Genomic DNA, 17,326 nt, shown 5'->3' with positions numbered 1-17,326 from the left:
ATTGAATGATAGGATGAGAGGAAACAGCCTCAAGTTGCACCAGGGGAGGTTTAGATTGGATATTAGGAAAAATTACTGTAGGAAAAGTAGGGTCAGATGTTGGAATTGATTGCCCAAGGAGGTGGTACATGTGTGTACACGGCACTTTAGGATGAGGTTTAGTGGCATGGTGGTGTTTGGTGGTTGGATTGAATCTTAGACATCTTTTCCAACTAAAACAATTCTTTGCTTCTATTCTATGCTTCAATTCTATGGGCAAGTTGCAGTATCTTTTATTCTACCATATACCTTATTCTATAAAGCAAGTAAAAGAAAGAGTTTGGGTTTGGTTGGTTTTTTTTTCTTCTGTTCTTGTATAGACTTACCAGAAATAGGATTAGGTAGATTTTGTGCTCCTTCCTTTCTTTCACCTCTTCAAAGTACTGCGATGTGGTTTCTTTATCCAGATGAAACTGTATACATGTCAAAAGCTAATTCCATTCAGAATTGTTAAAAACACTTCTTCACACACAGCCACAGAGAGCTTTAGGTGGACCAAATTTCTGGATTCTTGTAGAGATCAGGAAGAAAAGAGATTCTTCCTATATCCCCAATATTAAGATTCACAGATTTCTGAGCTTTTCCTCTCCCAAAAGGAGAGCATATGGACTCATATTCAAATAAGGTTTTTTTAGTGTTTTTCTTCCTTCCTCTCCTTATGTTCCTTCTTTCTCCAAATATTTCACTTGAGCATGTCTACATTTTTTAATCACCCAACCCTCTACTGTCTTTGTTAGATGTCTTTATGCCTAGCTGTTTCTTTGGAAAAAGAAAATATTATTAACATTGACTTAACAAAAGAAGTACTTCAAATATGAAGCAGTGGAATTAAATGGATTGTGAACACAATAATATGCTATTAGTCTTTTTCACTGTAGAAAACCACACCTTTGAATTTGAATTTAGGAAAGGATTATTTCGGGTGTTTGATTTTCTTTCCCACATTCTGCCCACTGTCCCTATGACAGAGTAAAAAAAAATGGGGAAAAAAAGGCTAGAAGAAGAAAGCCTAGAGACAAATGAAAAGTGACAGAGGAAATGTACTTCAGAAACTGGTATTTTTCTACAGAGGGTCTTAAAAAATGTCTTTAAAAATGTCAGAGCTTTTTGAAGGTGAAATAACTTTAAGTAGCACCATCATATATTTTCACAGAATATCAAGCCTGACAGGGTCTATAGACTAAGAATCAGACATACTCATTAAAATAAATACATTTTGCAAATGAAGAGTAAGTGAAGCACTTCAGTTACTGGTATTGGGTGATGCTTGGTTATTTCATCTGTATTACCTTTTGCGGCACATTACAGAACTGATTTTGACCCCATTCAGATGAAGAAATAAGGGGAAGTTGCATTCAAAAGACATCTTATTTCATTTTTTCAGACATCAAACCTAATGCTCTGAAAAGAAAATAATAAAAAGTCTGGACTTAAATCACCTGTGATATAGTTGTAGGCCAACATTTTTACCTACGGGCCTATAGTAGGCTATAAAGTAGTAGAAAATCTCTCACGTGATCATAGTTTTACAAGATAAATATAGTCTTCAAGCATTATGATTGTTATTCCACATTCTTTGTTATCTTCTATAAAAATACTGTAGAACAGAATAAGGAAGTAGATGAATAGTAGAGTAACACAGGTAAGTGCCACAATATTAAGTACCCAATAGACATCTTGTGCCAGCAAGCTATTAGGTTAGGCTAACTGGAAGTAAGACAAGCAGGAAATACTAGAGACATCAGAAAGAGGTGAACTGGAACTCTCCATAGATAAAAAAGGTCAGAATAAATAGCCTGACTGCAAAGTATCTCATAATTCACAGCCTGTAAACTTACATGATATTCTATGTAGATTTTGGTAGCTTTACATTAGTGTTTAAAATGAACATCTGGTGTGAGGGTATGGGTGTGATTGTGAGATCTGTTAATGCAGGAGTTCTTAGCCTCTTGAAACTTTTCTGAACTGTTAAGTCTTTCTTCACAGGAGAGTAAAATTCACTACTAGCTAAGCAGTAATAACTGTTAAAATCTTTATCTCTTACTTTTCCCCCTTTTTTCCCTTTGCACTTTGTACCCACAACATCACCATCACCAACGTGTATGCTTCATATCATTGTATTAACTAATGTTCTTTGTGACTATTGCACTGGGTCCAGCTAGGGTGCAGTTGACTTTCTTCATTAACAGCCTGTGTAGTTCTGTGTTTTGTATTTGTGGCTAAGGCAATGTTTGTAACTCACTAGTATTTTGACTGTTTCTAAACAGTGCTTGCACAGGGCCAAGGTTTTCTCTTTTCCCCCATTCTGACTCAGCAATGAGTCAGAGGAGGGTGAGTAAGAAGTTAAGCAGTGGATGGTCAGCTGATACAAGATGGCTAGAAGAGCATTCCATACCATATTAATTACATCATGCTTAGCAATAAACAAATACTGTAAATGCTTGTGGCTAATCATACTGGGGAGATATCCTTGAACCTTTGCAATTCTTTGCTACTGTTTGGAAGTGCAGGTGTCAGCAAAAGAGCAATGGAATCTCTGTGTTTCAGGACAAGCTGCTGGGTGTGGATGCGTTTGCTCATATCCAACTGTATTGCAGAGACGGAATTAATTTCAAGAAAGCCATGTTTAGGAAGGGATATTTTGAGCACCTTTTTGGCAGCAGATCACTCCTGAGCTAAGAAGGGACCAGATCCCTAGAACATTGCACACAAATGTAGTGTTCTGATAGCAGTTGCATCAAGTTTTCTATACAAAAATTTAGAGGTGAACGTGTTTCTCTCTTCATCAAGTTAGGATAGTCCACTGAAGATTCACTAAATGTGTGAACTTGGGGCAATTATGGAACTCGTATTAAAAAAGAATATAAAGCAACACAATATATCTATATAAAGTAGGCTTTTAAAAAAACATGAGGCTTGAACAAGTTTGCCAGGTTGATGGTCCATCTATCCAGATAATCTCAATGGGATGTTCTCCTTCTCAATGGGAGATGTCACTCAGGAAGCACACACAAACCTGAGCACTCCCCAGCCTAATAACTTTAATTGCCCTCATCTGTACCCTCTTCAAATCTACTCTGGTATTCTTCAGATCCAGAGAATAGAAACTGCCCATTCAGCAGAAGCTATGCTCAAAGTGAAAGTGCCCCAAGGATTTTACATAGCATTTTAAGTAAATTTTAATGATGTCTTCTTTATTGTTACCATTAGCTCTCTTAATAGCATCCTCAATATTTTCTTTGCTTTCCTGGCTGCCCTCGTGCACTGAATTGAAAATTTCAGATGTCTGTTAACCATTCTGCCAGGATCTTTTTCCTGAGTTGAAACTGCTACTTTCATTTAAACATCATGTAGTTGTATTTTATATATTATCTTATCCCCTAGATATATAATCTTCACATTTATCTACATTGAAGTTCATATTCCATCATTTTTAGTCATTAACTCAGGTACAAGAGAAACTTCTAGCTAAACTGTCTTTAATGCATCCAACTGTTACCAAAGCTTAACTTTAGCAGCAAACTTGGACATTTCACTGGATATTTCACTGGATATTTCACTTGGACCTCACTTTGCTGAGGTCAGTGCTGAAGAAGCCAGCTAGAAACAAGTCACACAGACTCTGCTGCAGTTTCTTCCCTACCCTGAAAACTGAGAACTAAGCTCTCTTTCCTTTCTGTACATAAACCAGCTTTATGGGTCCCCATTAAGGCACCTATCCATCACTTCTGTGGCAACTTAGCTTCTTTAATACTTCTTCAGGTGGCATCTTGCTAAACTATTTTGAAAATTGGTATATTGCCTGGGTCAAGAAGGTACAAGCAGGACATTAGTGCCCCCAAAATACCTGTAAGCTTATTGCAGATATATTTGTTACAATGTAGGAGAATATTTAGAATAGAATAGAATAGAATAGAATAGAATAGAATAGAATAGAATAGAATAGAATAGAATAGAATAGAATAGAATAGAATAGAATAGAATAGATCAGATTGGAAGAGACCTTCAAGATCACTGTGTCAAACCTATCATCCAACACTACCTAATCAACTAAACCATGCAACCAAGCACCCTATCAAGGCTCCTTCTAAACATCTCCAATGATGGAGACTCCACCACCTCCCTGGGCAGCACATTCCAATGGGCAATCACTCTTTCTGTGTAGAATTTCTTCCTAACATCCAGTCTGAACCTCCCCTGGCGCAGCAAGTCAACATCTTTCCTAAATTGAGGGGCCCAGAGCTGGACACAGTACTCAAGGTGTGGCCTAACCAGTGCAGTGTACAGGGCCAGAATGACCTCCCCCCTCCTGCTGACCACGCTGTTCCTGATACAGGCCAGGATGCCACTGAAGTCATTTTGTCCTCAAGACAACAATTCAAATAAGCCCTAAATATATAAAGATGTTTTTTTCACACTTTATAGTAATGGGAAAACCTTGCAATATATTTGTACCCTAATAGTCATACCTTAGAATATGTGTACGACTCAATCTAATTTCTGAATTGTAAATATGAAGGCAATAATTTTGTGACAGAAAATAGTTTAATTTTCCACTTACATTTTAAAGAATTGACAAAAGTATGAGAGAGGTTATTACACCCTTCTTTATCAACAGCATATTACCTCTCCATTCCGTTGCCGTAATCTTTTATCGCTTTTATATGTAAATGGAAAAGAACGGAGATTTCAAACCCATTTGCAGTACTAGTACTTAATAAGACAGGTTTTTAAAGGTAAATTGATTCTAAATGGGTTGCTTATGCAAAGCTTGGAAAAATCAGGGTGTTTATAGGCAGTACAACGATTACAGGGTTTTGGCATTTCTATTGTAATAATAGACATATCTATTACCTAGAAATGGCTGAACCTCTTACTTACTGTTGTAGTGAAAGATAGATAAATACAAGCTCAAATGCTGATATATTTGTAGACTTTAAAATTCTTTCTTGTTGAACTATACTAAAGTGTCCCCTTCCTATTCTTTGTCCCTCTCTTCCCATGAGGGAAATAATATAATGTGAAAACTGAAATATCGGTTTCATCCACAGGGATTTCATTAAGGTCTGATTTTTGGGAGCATTGGTGTTTGGTCAGTTACTAGAAGAGTTTGGAGGGTTTGGGTATTTTGGCTTGGGGTTTTTCTTTTGTTTGGTTGTTTTTTTTACTTTTGCTAAGTTTCAGTCTTGCATAAAAGAGCATCAATATTTTTTATCTTTTTAATATATTTATTTGTTTGTTTACTTGATTTTCTTTCAAAGCATATAAAATCAGTCAAACCTGATTACAGTATCATAGTATCACAGTATAACTAAGGTTGGAAGAGACCTTGAGGATCATCGAGTCCAACCTATAAACACAGGCCCCATGACTAGACCATGGCACCAAGTGCCACGTCCAATCTCCTCTTGAACGCCTCCAGGGACGGTGACTCAACCACCTCCCTGGGCAGCACCTTCCAATGACAAATGACTCTTGGTAAAGAACTTTCTCCTCACTTTGAGTCTAAACCTCCCCTGGCGCAGCTTGAGCCTGTGTCCCCTTGTTCTGGTGCTGGTTGCCTGGGAGAAGAGACCAACCCCCTCCTGGCTACAACCACCTTTCAGGTAGTTGTAGAGGGCAATGAGGTCACCCCTGAGCCATGTCTTCTCCAGGCTAAACAATCCCAGCTCCCTCAGCATCTCCTCATAGGGCTTGTGTTCAAGGCCTCTCCCCAGCCTTGTTGCCCTTCTCTGGACACGTTCAAATGTTTCAATGTCCTTCTTAAACTGAGGGGCCCAGAACTGGACACAGTACTCAAGGTGCAGCCTAACCAATGCAGAGTACAGGGGCACAATGACTTCCCTGCTCCTGCTGGCCACGCTATTCCTAATGCAGGCCAGGATGCCATTGGCCCTCTTGGCCACCTGGGTACACTGTTGGCTCATATTCAGGTGGCTGTCGATCAGCAGCCCCAGGGCCCACTCCGTTTGGGAGCTCTCCAGCCACTCCGACCCCAGCCTGTAGCTCTGCATGGGATTGCCATAGCCAAAGTGCAGCACTCGGCACTTGGATTTGTTGAATGCCATCCCATTGGACTCTGCCCACTGGCTATTCACAATACTTTTTCAAGCAAATCTGTGCTGTAAAGAGAATACAAAACAACCCTATATTTCATAATGCCTTTGGTTACTTCTCCAGATATGCAAAGAGCCACACCTTATGCAGATTAGATTTGTTCTGCTGAATTGCTGTTCACAGGTTCACAGTATCACAGTATAACTAAGGTTGGAAGAGACCTCGAGGATCATCAGTCCAACCTATCAACACAGACCTCATGACTAGACCATGGCACCAAGTGCCACGTCCAATCTCCTCTTGAACTCCTCCAGGGACGGCGACTCCACCACCTCCCTGGGCAGCATATTCCAATGACAAACGACTCGCTCGGTGAAGAACTTTCTCCAGCACTGAACTCACTGATGAACTATTGCCCAGTGCTAAACAATACATTTGCCCATATTTCATACATGTGTGTGTGTGTATATATATATAAAACTTTTAAAGAAACATTTTAAGCAGAATGATGAGATATATGGTTTTCACCATTGCCCTCACAACTGCAGTTGTGAAGAATTGCCAGAACCCCTGGATGAGCAATAAACCAGAGAGCAGTATTTTATATTCTTCATCACTTTAAAATATCAAATTGCAAAAAATAGTGCTAACACAATGACCAACCTTTCCTTTCCATGGGTTTGCTTATTTGTTAACTGACACAGGAATGTAAGTGCTTCCTTTCTAAAGATATTTATGTTCTTCATATTTGCATATCTTGTGCATGGATGTGACTGCTTGGGAATGTTGTAAAAACCTATCGATGAAGTTTTATGATGTAATTAATTTACAAGCGCCTCCCATAAATATCTGTTCATGTGGATTATTATGCTTCTTTTCAGGTTCTGTCTTTTGTCAGTGCTTAATTCATACAAGCTTTGAAGAGAAACATGAAGGTGAAAAAACCGTCTAATAAGGAATATGTTCCTGTTAGTAACTATGAAGTTTTGTTTGGTCTTCTGCTCGCAGCTTTTGTGTGTGTTTGTGTTGGACTGATTGTACTTTCGTGGCTATCAATTCAAGAGTTAGAACGAGGTAAGTAGCCAGCTTTTAACCTTTCCAGGAGTTCTTCAGTAGATGTTCAGACTTTGAAACCAATGGTGTTATCCTTGCAATTATATTTCATATTTCATGCTATGTTTTTAATGATAAAGTCAATGGTTGAGGGGTTTTATTTCTTTTCCTCCCCTGGAAAATGATATGAACAAACCAGGCAAAACTACAGGCACCTGAAGCATGTCCTGAAGCCATATAAATTAATTTTCATGGCTTAGACTTTGGGAGATGTCTCTGAAATGCAATCCAAGCTACAAAGCTTTGGTTATTCAATTGTATTCATCAAATAGATGAAGCAAAATGGCAGACTGTGATTTTTTTTCCTTTTTTCTCCATGTATGAGGTTTCACTCAGAAAGACATCAATAATACTCTGAAGTTTGTGGGGAGCTTTGTGTGTTCTATATCTTGAAATGTTTTTATTACCAAAAAAATCTATATTGGGATGAGAGAGACCCTGCATTAGACAGTCAGCTGCCCCTGCTGTATAACATTAAGGTAAAGTAATTAAAAATATTTAGCTCAGAAGAATGTGATAAACCAAGTTGCTGCTACTCAAAGTAAACTGAATTTTAAAGATCTTGTGGAATTGTGCTTCGATGAGGCCAAACCTGGAGTGTTGTGTCCAATTCTATGGTCCCCAGAACATCCTGATTTTCATTTGGAACAAATTGTATTTAGGTTTATGGAACCCTCAGAGCTAATGGGAAAAACATATTTTGAAATGGAGTGAAGGAAGTAGGTTAGGCAAAAGTTTCAGGAAATACATTTTTTTTGTTTTCATTCTAGTGATTTTGTAGTTCAAAAAATAGAATCATAAAATCAATAAGGTTGGAAAAGACCTCAAAGATTATCAAGTCCAATAAGGTCTCCCCTGAGCCTCCTCTTCTCCAGGCTAAACAATCCCAGCTCCCTCAGCCTCTCCTCACAGGGCTTGTGCTGGAGGCCTCTCCCCAGCCTCATTGTCCTTCTCTGGACACATTCAAGAGTCTCAATGTCCTTCTTAAATTGAGGAGCCCAGAACCAGACACAGTACTCAAGGTGTGACCTAACCAATGCTGAGCACAGGGCAGAATGACTTCCCTGCTCCTTCTGGCCACACTATTCCTGATGCAGGTCAGGATGCCATTGGCCTTCTTGGCCAGCTGGGCACTCTGCTGGCTAATATTCAGCTAGCTGTCAACCAGCACCCCCAGCTCCCTTTCTGTCTGGCTGCTCTCAGCCACTCTGACCCCAGCCTGTAGCACTGCATGGGGTTGTTGTGGCCAATGTGCAGCACCTGGCACTTGGACTTGAATGCCATCATGTTGGACTCTGCCCATCTGTCCAGCCTGTCAAGGTCCCTCTGAAGAGCCCTCCTTCCTGTAACAGATCAACACCTGCCCCCAACTTGGTGCCATCTGCACATTTACTGATGACTGACACAATCCCCTCATCCAGATCATCAATAAAGATATCGAAATAATTCTGTTTGGTGCCTCCATCACCAAAACTCCATAGTATTTCATACAGAAGCACAGGAAGACTAAACTACCTGTGAGACATACTTTCTTTTTTTTTAACTTCTTTGTCAGAGTATTCATGTGTATTTCTTTAGTTCCCATTTTCATTTCAGATTTTAAAACTTGTTCTCCCTACTGAATCTATTCCCCTTTTACAGAATACAGTTACATTCCAGGAAAATGAAATTTCCCTTAAAAGTAGTGATGGTATATTATTTCATCTAGATACAGACTTGAAATTAATGACTTATGATTCAGAAGATTGATAAGCAAGAATTTAATCACATTCAAATAATAATTATAATACATTTTAAACATGTATTTCATATAATGTTTTTAATCCAGAACACATAAAAATTCATCATTCATTTGTAATTATTCTTCTTGTTTATTTTTGTCCCTTGTGTTAGACACAAGCAGCCACATCATTATCATAGTATCATAGTATCAGTCAGGGTTGGAAGGGACCACAAGGATCATCCAGTTCCAACCCCCCTGCCATGGGCAGGGACACCCCACACTAGATCAGGCTGGCCAGAGCCTCATCCAGCCTGCTCTTAAACATCTCCAGGGACGGCGCCCCAACCACCTCCCTGGACAACCCATTCCAGGGTTTCACCACTCGCATGGTGAAGAACCTCCTCCTCACATCCAGCCTGAATCTCCCCACCTCCAGCTTCATTCCATTCCCCCTAGTCCTATCACTACCTGAGATCCTGAGAAGTCCTTCCCCAGCCTTCCTGTAGGCCCCCTTCAGATACTGGAAGGCCACAATTAGGTCACCTCAGAGCCTTCTCTTCTCCAGACTGAACAGTCCCAACTCCTTCAGTCTGACCTCATAGGAGAGGTGCTCCAGCCCTCTGATCATCCTCCTGGCCCTTCTCTGGACACGTTCCAGCACCTCCACATCCCTCTTGTAATAGGGGCTCCAGAACTGGAGACAGTACTCCAGGTGGGGTCTCACCAGGGCTGAGTAGAGGGGGAGGATCACCTCCCTCGACCTGCTAGCTACACTTCTCCTGATGCAGCCCAGGATCTGATTGGCTTTGCGGGCTGCAAGTGCACATTGAGAGCTCATGTGGAGCTTCTTGTCCACCAGCACCCCCAAGTCTCTCTCCTCAGGGCTGAACAGCCCCAGCTCCCTCAGTCTGTCCTCGTAGGAGAGGTGTTCATTGTCCCTTTCATTCGTTCACAGTGCTGCTGGAAAGTAGCACTTCAAACAGAATTAAAAGTACTGAAAATCAAAGATATATAATATTCATTCAGATATGTTTATGTAGCTCTAAATCTTATGAACACTGAAAAATGTTTATGACTTGTATAAAATCAGCACCTCTGATTTCAAAGCAAACCAAAAGGCTGAAAGCTCTTCTGTTGATGATCTCTGTGGAATCAAATCTAATGCAATGTTTTTAATTTATTTCTATATAATTCCAAGCATTGAATTTAATTTTTAATTATCTAGCTGAAGCATCTGAGAGTACTCACAGCTACACAGGGACATTTCAAATACTCTCTGGGACACCATTCACTCCTGCTTTAGAAAACAGATCATCAGCTGATTTCAAAGTCCTTGCCTATGATGTTGAACAACTGGTAAGAAACGATTAGTGTCTGTTTAATTGAAGAGTATTTCATAGCTATGTTAATTTCATAACATGAATAGAATAGAATAGAATAGAATAGAATAGAATAGAATAGAATAGAATAGAATAGAATAGAATAGAATAGAATAGAATAGACCAGGTTGGAAAAGACCTTTGAGATCATCAAGTCCAACCTATCACCCAACACCATCTAATCAAATAAACATGGCATCTAGCACCCCATCCAGTCTCTTCCTAAACACCTCCAGTGATGTTGACTCCACCACCTCCCTGGGCAGCCCGTTTCAATGGCCAATCACTCTTGCTACGAAGAATATTTTCCTCACCTCAAGCCTAAACCTCCCCTGGTGCAGCTTGAGACAGTGCCCTCATATTCTGGTGCTGCTTGCTTGGGAGAAGAAAGCAACGCCCCCACCTGTCCACAACCTCCCTTCAGGTAGTTGTAGAGAGCAGTAAGATCTGCTCTGAGCCTCCTCTTCTCCAGGCTAAGCAACCCCAGCTCCCTCAGCCTCTCCTCATAGGGCTTGTGTTCCAAACCCCTCACCAGCTTTGTTGCCCTTTTCTGCGGTTGATGTCTTTTTCCTCTCTTCAAAATGAGGCATTTCAGGTCTTAAGCCTGGTCAAAGCTCAATGTATTCCTTATTTGTGAAAATCAGTGAAACATCAAAGAACAAGTTTGCTTTTATAGCCCAGATTTGGGAAAGAAAAATTACTTCGCATTCTATTTATTATTTAATATTAAATATATTAATTATTTCATATATTTTAATTATGGTATTCATTCATTATCTTTCTTTTCTGTGTAGATACGAGAAGTTTTTCAAGCAAGTGGTCTGAAAAAGGAATTTCAAAGATGTGAAATTTCCCAGTTCAAGTGAGTACAGTTAGATTAAACTCCACAAATAGAAGCTAAGAGTCCTCACTACACTTCTCTCAGGAGTGCTCACCAATACTTTGCTATTCATGAGATTCTCTGACACACCCAATATTATTTCTTTCACATCTTACATCTTCTAAGTGCTGCTGTTGGGAGTTTGATGCCAATATGTTTCCTTTGGGCAAACTGCCTTCTTGGACTCCTTTATGTTCATCACATGATCAAACCAGTGACACTGAGCCCAACCCATATAAGATCTATATTTTAATGAACTGCTAAAATCTCTTCCCCATCCCCCTCCCCTGCCCCCTCCTCTCCTGTGCTCCCCCTGCCCCACCCCTGCCTCGAGTCTGGTAGTTGTACTGTGTCTGCAGGGGTGCTGGCACTTGTCATCTAGAAGAAAGTGTAATTAGAGATTTGCTGGCATAAGCTCAGATGAATGGAAATATACTTCTATGAGTCTTTGAGGAGAGGCTGAGGGAGCTGGGATTGTTTAGCCTGGAGAAGAGGAGGCTCAGGGGTGACCTCATTGCCCTCTACAACTACCTGAAGGGTGGTTGTAGCCAGGAGGGGGTTGGCCTCTTCTCCCAGGCAACCAGCACCAGAACAAGGGGACACAGTCTCAAGCTGCACCAGGGGAGGTTCAGACTCGAGGTGAGGAGGAAGTTCTTCACTGAGCAAGTCATTCGGCATTGGAACGGGTTGCCCAGGGAGGTGGTTGAGTCATCGACCCTGGAGGCGTTCAGGGGGAGATTGGACATGGCACTTGGTGCTATGGTCTAGTCATGGGATTTGTGTTGATAGGTTGGACTCGATGATCCCCGAGGTCCTTTCCAACCTAAGTGATACTGTGAGTCTATGGACAGGAAGTGCAGTTGTTATTTGACACCAGGTAAAATTGCACCCTGTGTGTCCTAAAGAGTCCATAAAATAGATACAGTAAGAGCTGCTTTATTTATTAAATTTGTTTGACCTCATTTTTCAATATTCTATTACGGTGCTCGGCCTATTGCAGGACAACTGGCAAAAAAGTCCAGTGGGCTCTGAAGTGTTAATTCCATGTGCACTGTTCTTACTAAGATCCTGATTCTCTCATTATGAAACAGTTTCAGCACATGCTTCCATCCTATCCTAAAAAAAGAAAATAGACTAGAATAGAATTAACCAGGTTGGAAGAGACCTTTGAGATCATCAAGTCCAACCTATCATCCAACACCACCTAATCAACTAAACCACGGAACCAAGTGCCCCATCCAGTCTCTTCTTGAACACCTCCAGTGATGGTGACTCCACCACCTCCCTGGCCAGCCTCTCTTTCTGTGAGGAACTTCTTCCTAACATCCAGCCTAAATCTCCCTTGGTGCAGCTTCAGACTGTGTCCTGTTGTTCTGGTGCTGATTGCCTGGGAGAAGAGAGCAACCCCCACCTGGCTACAACCTCCCTTCAGGTAGCTATAGACAGCAAGAAGGTCTGCCCTGAGCCTTCTCTTCTCCAGGCTAAGTAACCCCAGCTCCCTCAGCCTCTCCTCATAGGGCTTGTGCTCCAAACCCCTCACCGTCTTTGTTGCCCTTCTCTGGACATGTTCCAGCAAGTTCAACATCTTTCCTAAACTTAGGGACCCAGAACTGGACACAGGACTCAAAATGTGGCCTAACCAGTGCTGAGTACAGGGGGAGAATGACTTCCCTGCTCCTGCTGGCCACACTGTTCCTGACATAGGCCAGGATGCCATTAACCTTCTTGGTCACCTGGGCACACTGCATAAACTGAAGGGGAATCAAATGCTTTTGTGTTGTGTTTTGATTTTTTTCCTTTTTTTTTCTTTTTTTTACAGGATATCTGAAGATAGTCATGAAATTTCCAAGTCAGAGAATCGGTAGTTACATCTTTTCATAAAATATGGGCAATGATGTTGCTGTTTAGAATGTTCTTCCATGAACAGTGAATAGATGAAAAAAATATATGTTTGGAGATTGGATAAGGCCCTGTAAAGATCATAGTTTCATAGTTTCATAGTTTCATAGTTTCATTCAGGGTTGGAAGGGACCACACGGATCATCTAGTTCCAACCCCCCTGCCATGGGCAGGGACACCCCACACTAGATCAGGCTGGACAGAGCCTCATCCAGCCTGGGCTTAAACACCTCCAGGGACGGGGCCTCGACCACCTCCCTTGACAACACATTCCAGGGTTTCACCACTCTCATGGTGAAGAACCTCCTCCTCACATCTAGCCTGAAAGCTTCAAGACAAATCTTTCCTCCAAAAACATCCATTTGGATTATGAGGGGGAAAAAAAAGAAGAAGGGGAAAAGAAGTAATAGTCTCTGAAAATGTGCATTTAGAAAGATAAGGACAGTGATGCAGGTAGGAAATTAGCTAGAAGGAAAGGATATCAGTTTGTGCTCATCTTTCTTGTGGAACCCTAAGTAACTTAAGGTGTTTTTTTTAAAGTAAAGGGCTGATGGAACACTTTGAAAAGCAAGAACAAAACAGAGAATAAAAGATTAAGGCCTTGGCAGATCTGGAAGACTATGAAAAATTAATTATAAAATCGGCTGCCTTAATTATGAAACTGAGACCACAAAATTGAAGGGCACATTACATGATGACAGATGATGAGATTCTGTGGTACCAGCTGTTCTTGTGATATACATGTTTCCCATAAATATGTTATGTGGATAAACTTTCAGAGGAGACAGCTCGTTTGAGTGACTGTTGAAAACTGGAACCAGATTTGGATTAGAGAGATCTTTTGATTGGAATAGGGAGGGTATAAACCTAATTGGAATAGGGAGGGTATCAACCTAATTAGCTGGAAATTTGGGAGGATGAACCCTTTATGAAGGATTTTACGACATCAGTGGAATGGAGTGCACAGTGGTATGTCATTCCCAGTTTTTATCCCTGTGAAGGTACATCCAATACATGACAATGGAATTATTCTCCTAAAAATTTGGGTATCAAAGATGGAGACATCTCTGAGCTAGTTGTTCAAGACTCTTTGTAAGTCATGGGTTTATAGAGTTTTCTGATCTGGTCAGTTTAGAAGCCTTTTTTGGGAGGAGATCGATTATACCAAAGAAGAGTCTATTTCTTTATAGCAACTACAATGGGAATCTAGATATCTGCACTGTGAACATCTGTATTTGGTCAAACCAATTCCACTCCTGTATCTTGACACAAACACCAGAGAAATCACAGAAAATCTGATGTCAGTGAAAGTTGGAGCTGGGTTTTTAATACATCAGTCAAGATATGTCTTCATTTCCATTTGGAAACAATACTTGGAATTTTGCTTTGTCTCAGAAATTATTCTGTTTGACTCTTAACTTAAAAAGTGTTTGCCTTTTTGGTCAACCTCCTTGTTATTTCACCCTTGAAACTCTGCTGACTCACAGGGATAGCAATAAATTCTCATGTTTGCTCAGCATGGCCTAGAGGTTATCAGAAACGTAAGAAATTATGCAGGGCAGTTTCTCCCTCTATTGCAAACTACGCTCAGCAAAATTGCATGATTAATCAACCCTTATCCAAAAGCATTACTGAGTCAGCTGCAGTTGGGTAGTATTAATGCTTAAGAATAAAAGAGTTTCTGCCTAAAGTGTAAGTAAATAGAAAGAAACTTTAGCAAGTATTGTATTTTAACAATACCTTAATCTGGCTACAAATATAAGACTTAATATCTAGAAAGGAAAGCAGAGAGAAAAGATAAAGCACTTTGAATGAATTTCAGGCCCTGTGGATTTTAAATGTAGGTTCACTACTTATTTCAAAATACCTGTGATTTCAACCATTGCTCTTTTCTTATGAGGATCCAGGCAGTCACACTGATCCTCACATGTGCAAAACCTACAGATGATGTTTCCTTTATAGAAATGGTCACCTTGTATTGTATTTTTGTAACAGGAACAATATATAATTCTCATAACTCTTCAAAGTTCACCATCAATATTCTAAGACATAAACTAGGAAGATCAGTCAAATAACAACAAACCTACTTCTTTATTCAAATTTATCTCCATTGCAACAATTAATATGAGTGTTGGTTGTTGTTTTTTGTTTTTTTCCAATTAAAATAAAAGTAAACAGTGATGAAAAACCCCACAAACTTGCCTCTCTACAGTTCAAACCCACCTGACAATTAAGAGATGTTAGAATAGAATAGAATAGAATAGAATAGAATAGAATAGAATAGAATAGAATAGAATAGAATAGAATAGAATAGAATAGAATTAAACAGGTTGGAAAAGACCTTCAAGGTCATTGAGTCCAACCTATCATCCAACACCATCTAATCAACTAAACCATGGCACCCAGTGCCCCATCAAGTCTCTTCCTAAACACCTCCAGTGATGGTGACTCCACCACCTCCCTGGGCAGCCCATTCCAATGGGCAATCACTCTTTCTATGAAGAACTTCTTCCTAACATCCAACCTAAACCTCCCCTGGTGCAGCTTGAGACTGTGTCCTCTTATTCTGGTTCTGCTTGCCTGGGAGAAGAGAGCAGCCCCCACTTTATGTGTCATTGTTGCCACCTAACACTTAAAAATACTCTGATTTTGCAAATGAAACCCATGTTGGAATCAAATATTGTCTATAGCACATAGAGCACATAGCAGATGTGTTTAATTAACTTGCATAACTAATAATTTTCTCTGTTTTGTCTTTCTAGTGTCATTGTGATTTTCTACCTTTATTTTAGTCCGCTAATAGAAGCTGATAAAGTAAAGGATGAGCTGGTTTGGGGTATCAGTGCAAATAAAACTAGTCTTACCCAGACTTTGAAAGTTGATGTGAACAGCATACAAGTCACAGGTAATGCTAGTAAAAATGTTTCTTTCTTATAAATCCTGAAGAACTCCAGGTAGCACGAATGAAAACTGGCTTCCAAACAGCGAAGGAATTGTTACTTATGCTCATGGGTGCCCTCCTTCCCCTTACAGACTTCTCAGTAGCATCAGCAGCAAGAACCATGTAAACCCTTGTTAGCTAGAAAGTATGAGTCAACATTGTGTGCATGTTCACTAAGGACAGAGTGAAGGACAGTGATTGCTCATGGAAAACACTCCATTTTATCTCTTTTATGTAGCTCAACATCTATAATTTCATTACCTCTCAAGTTAAACCAATTAAGCCCCAACTGTTTCATAAGTAAATGCGATTATCATTTTGTTTTGCTAAAGAATAAGGGCCCAGCCTCGCAGTGAGTGGAGACTTGTTTATTCACAAGATGTCGGTAAGAACAACAAACTGAATATAGAGTGGGAATTATGGAGAAGTATGCTCAAGGAACTGACTTTATACTCCTTTAAAGCTTAAGTAAAGTGTAAATGGAAAGAAAGAAATGTGGCTTTGAAGACTAGGTAGCTTTTAATTCTGCAAATCCATAAATATAGTGGGGTTTGTGTAGAAGATGTATGAAAGCTTAAGTGGAAGCCCAAGAATCAATGTTTTTTACCTCAAAAAGCTTCAAAACAGACATTCAGTGAGGATGAGGATAAAAAGCAATTTGAATCTCTTGAATTGGATGTTGATTAGTTGACATTTGAAGACTTGCTGGAGATACTTTTAAGTAGCAACTGCTTGCTTTAAGAGGAGTGGGGCATCTGATGTGCAATGTCTCCATCTTGAACCCAAAAGATGCATTTAGGTATTCAAAGGCTAAATTCAGAGTCTTGACATATGTTCTCTTTAGCACTTGTACAACATATAAGAAGTTGTTCTAAATAACTGCACATCACTGTGAAAAGTGATTGCTCATTATACTTCAAAACTTCCGCCAAATAAAATTATGGAGAGCTTTATAAAAAGTTATATATCTATTGATGAACTTTGAAGGAGTCAAACCTTTCTTGCTATGGGCCATTGAAATATCTTTTTTTTCACATGAGCTATCATCTGTTCATTCTATCTTTAGTGCTTTAATAAAATAGCAACTGTATCTAATTAAGAATCATGATTATATATGGCACCTCTGCTTCCTATATCTCAGCATGTTCTCCAAGAGAAGTCTTATTCCCATTTCAGAGAGGGAGGGAACTGCAGCACAGGTGTGACTTGCTTGAAATCACGATTTTCACAGTGATTAAAAGTAATTTTCTGGCAAATTATCCCAGGTTAATTTTAACTACTTTAGCTTATCTAAA

The 17,326-nt window shown here is 39.9% G+C and overlaps 1 protein-coding gene across 4 annotated transcripts in view; it reads left to right on the top strand.

Moving 5' to 3' along the window:
* The first annotated feature begins 6,977 nt into the window (after positions 1 to 6,977).
* TMPRSS15 (transmembrane serine protease 15) overlaps positions 6,978 to 17,326 on the top strand; it is a 63,073-nt gene continuing 52,724 nt past the window's right edge. For all 4 annotated transcript variants that reach the window (XM_068144453.1, XM_068144451.1, XM_068144452.1 and 1 more), the window contains exons 1-5: positions 6,978 to 7,170; positions 10,158 to 10,288; positions 11,106 to 11,173; positions 13,011 to 13,052; positions 15,853 to 15,995. In XM_068144453.1, coding sequence (XP_068000554.1) covers positions 7,026 to 7,170; positions 10,158 to 10,288; positions 11,106 to 11,173; positions 13,011 to 13,052; positions 15,853 to 15,995 — 529 coding nt within the window. In that variant the 5' untranslated portion in view covers positions 6,978 to 7,025. The remainder of the gene's footprint in view (positions 7,171 to 10,157; positions 10,289 to 11,105; positions 11,174 to 13,010; positions 13,053 to 15,852; positions 15,996 to 17,326) is intronic.

The sequence above is a fragment of the Melanerpes formicivorus genome, unplaced genomic scaffold, assembly GCF_026170545.1.
Source record: "Melanerpes formicivorus ecotype bairdi unplaced genomic scaffold, bMelFor1.0.p_v2 SCAF_11, whole genome shotgun sequence".
In the NCBI taxonomy this organism is placed as follows: domain Eukaryota; kingdom Metazoa; phylum Chordata; class Aves; order Piciformes; family Picidae; genus Melanerpes; species Melanerpes formicivorus.
This window is presented reverse-complemented; position numbering and strand designations above follow the sequence as displayed.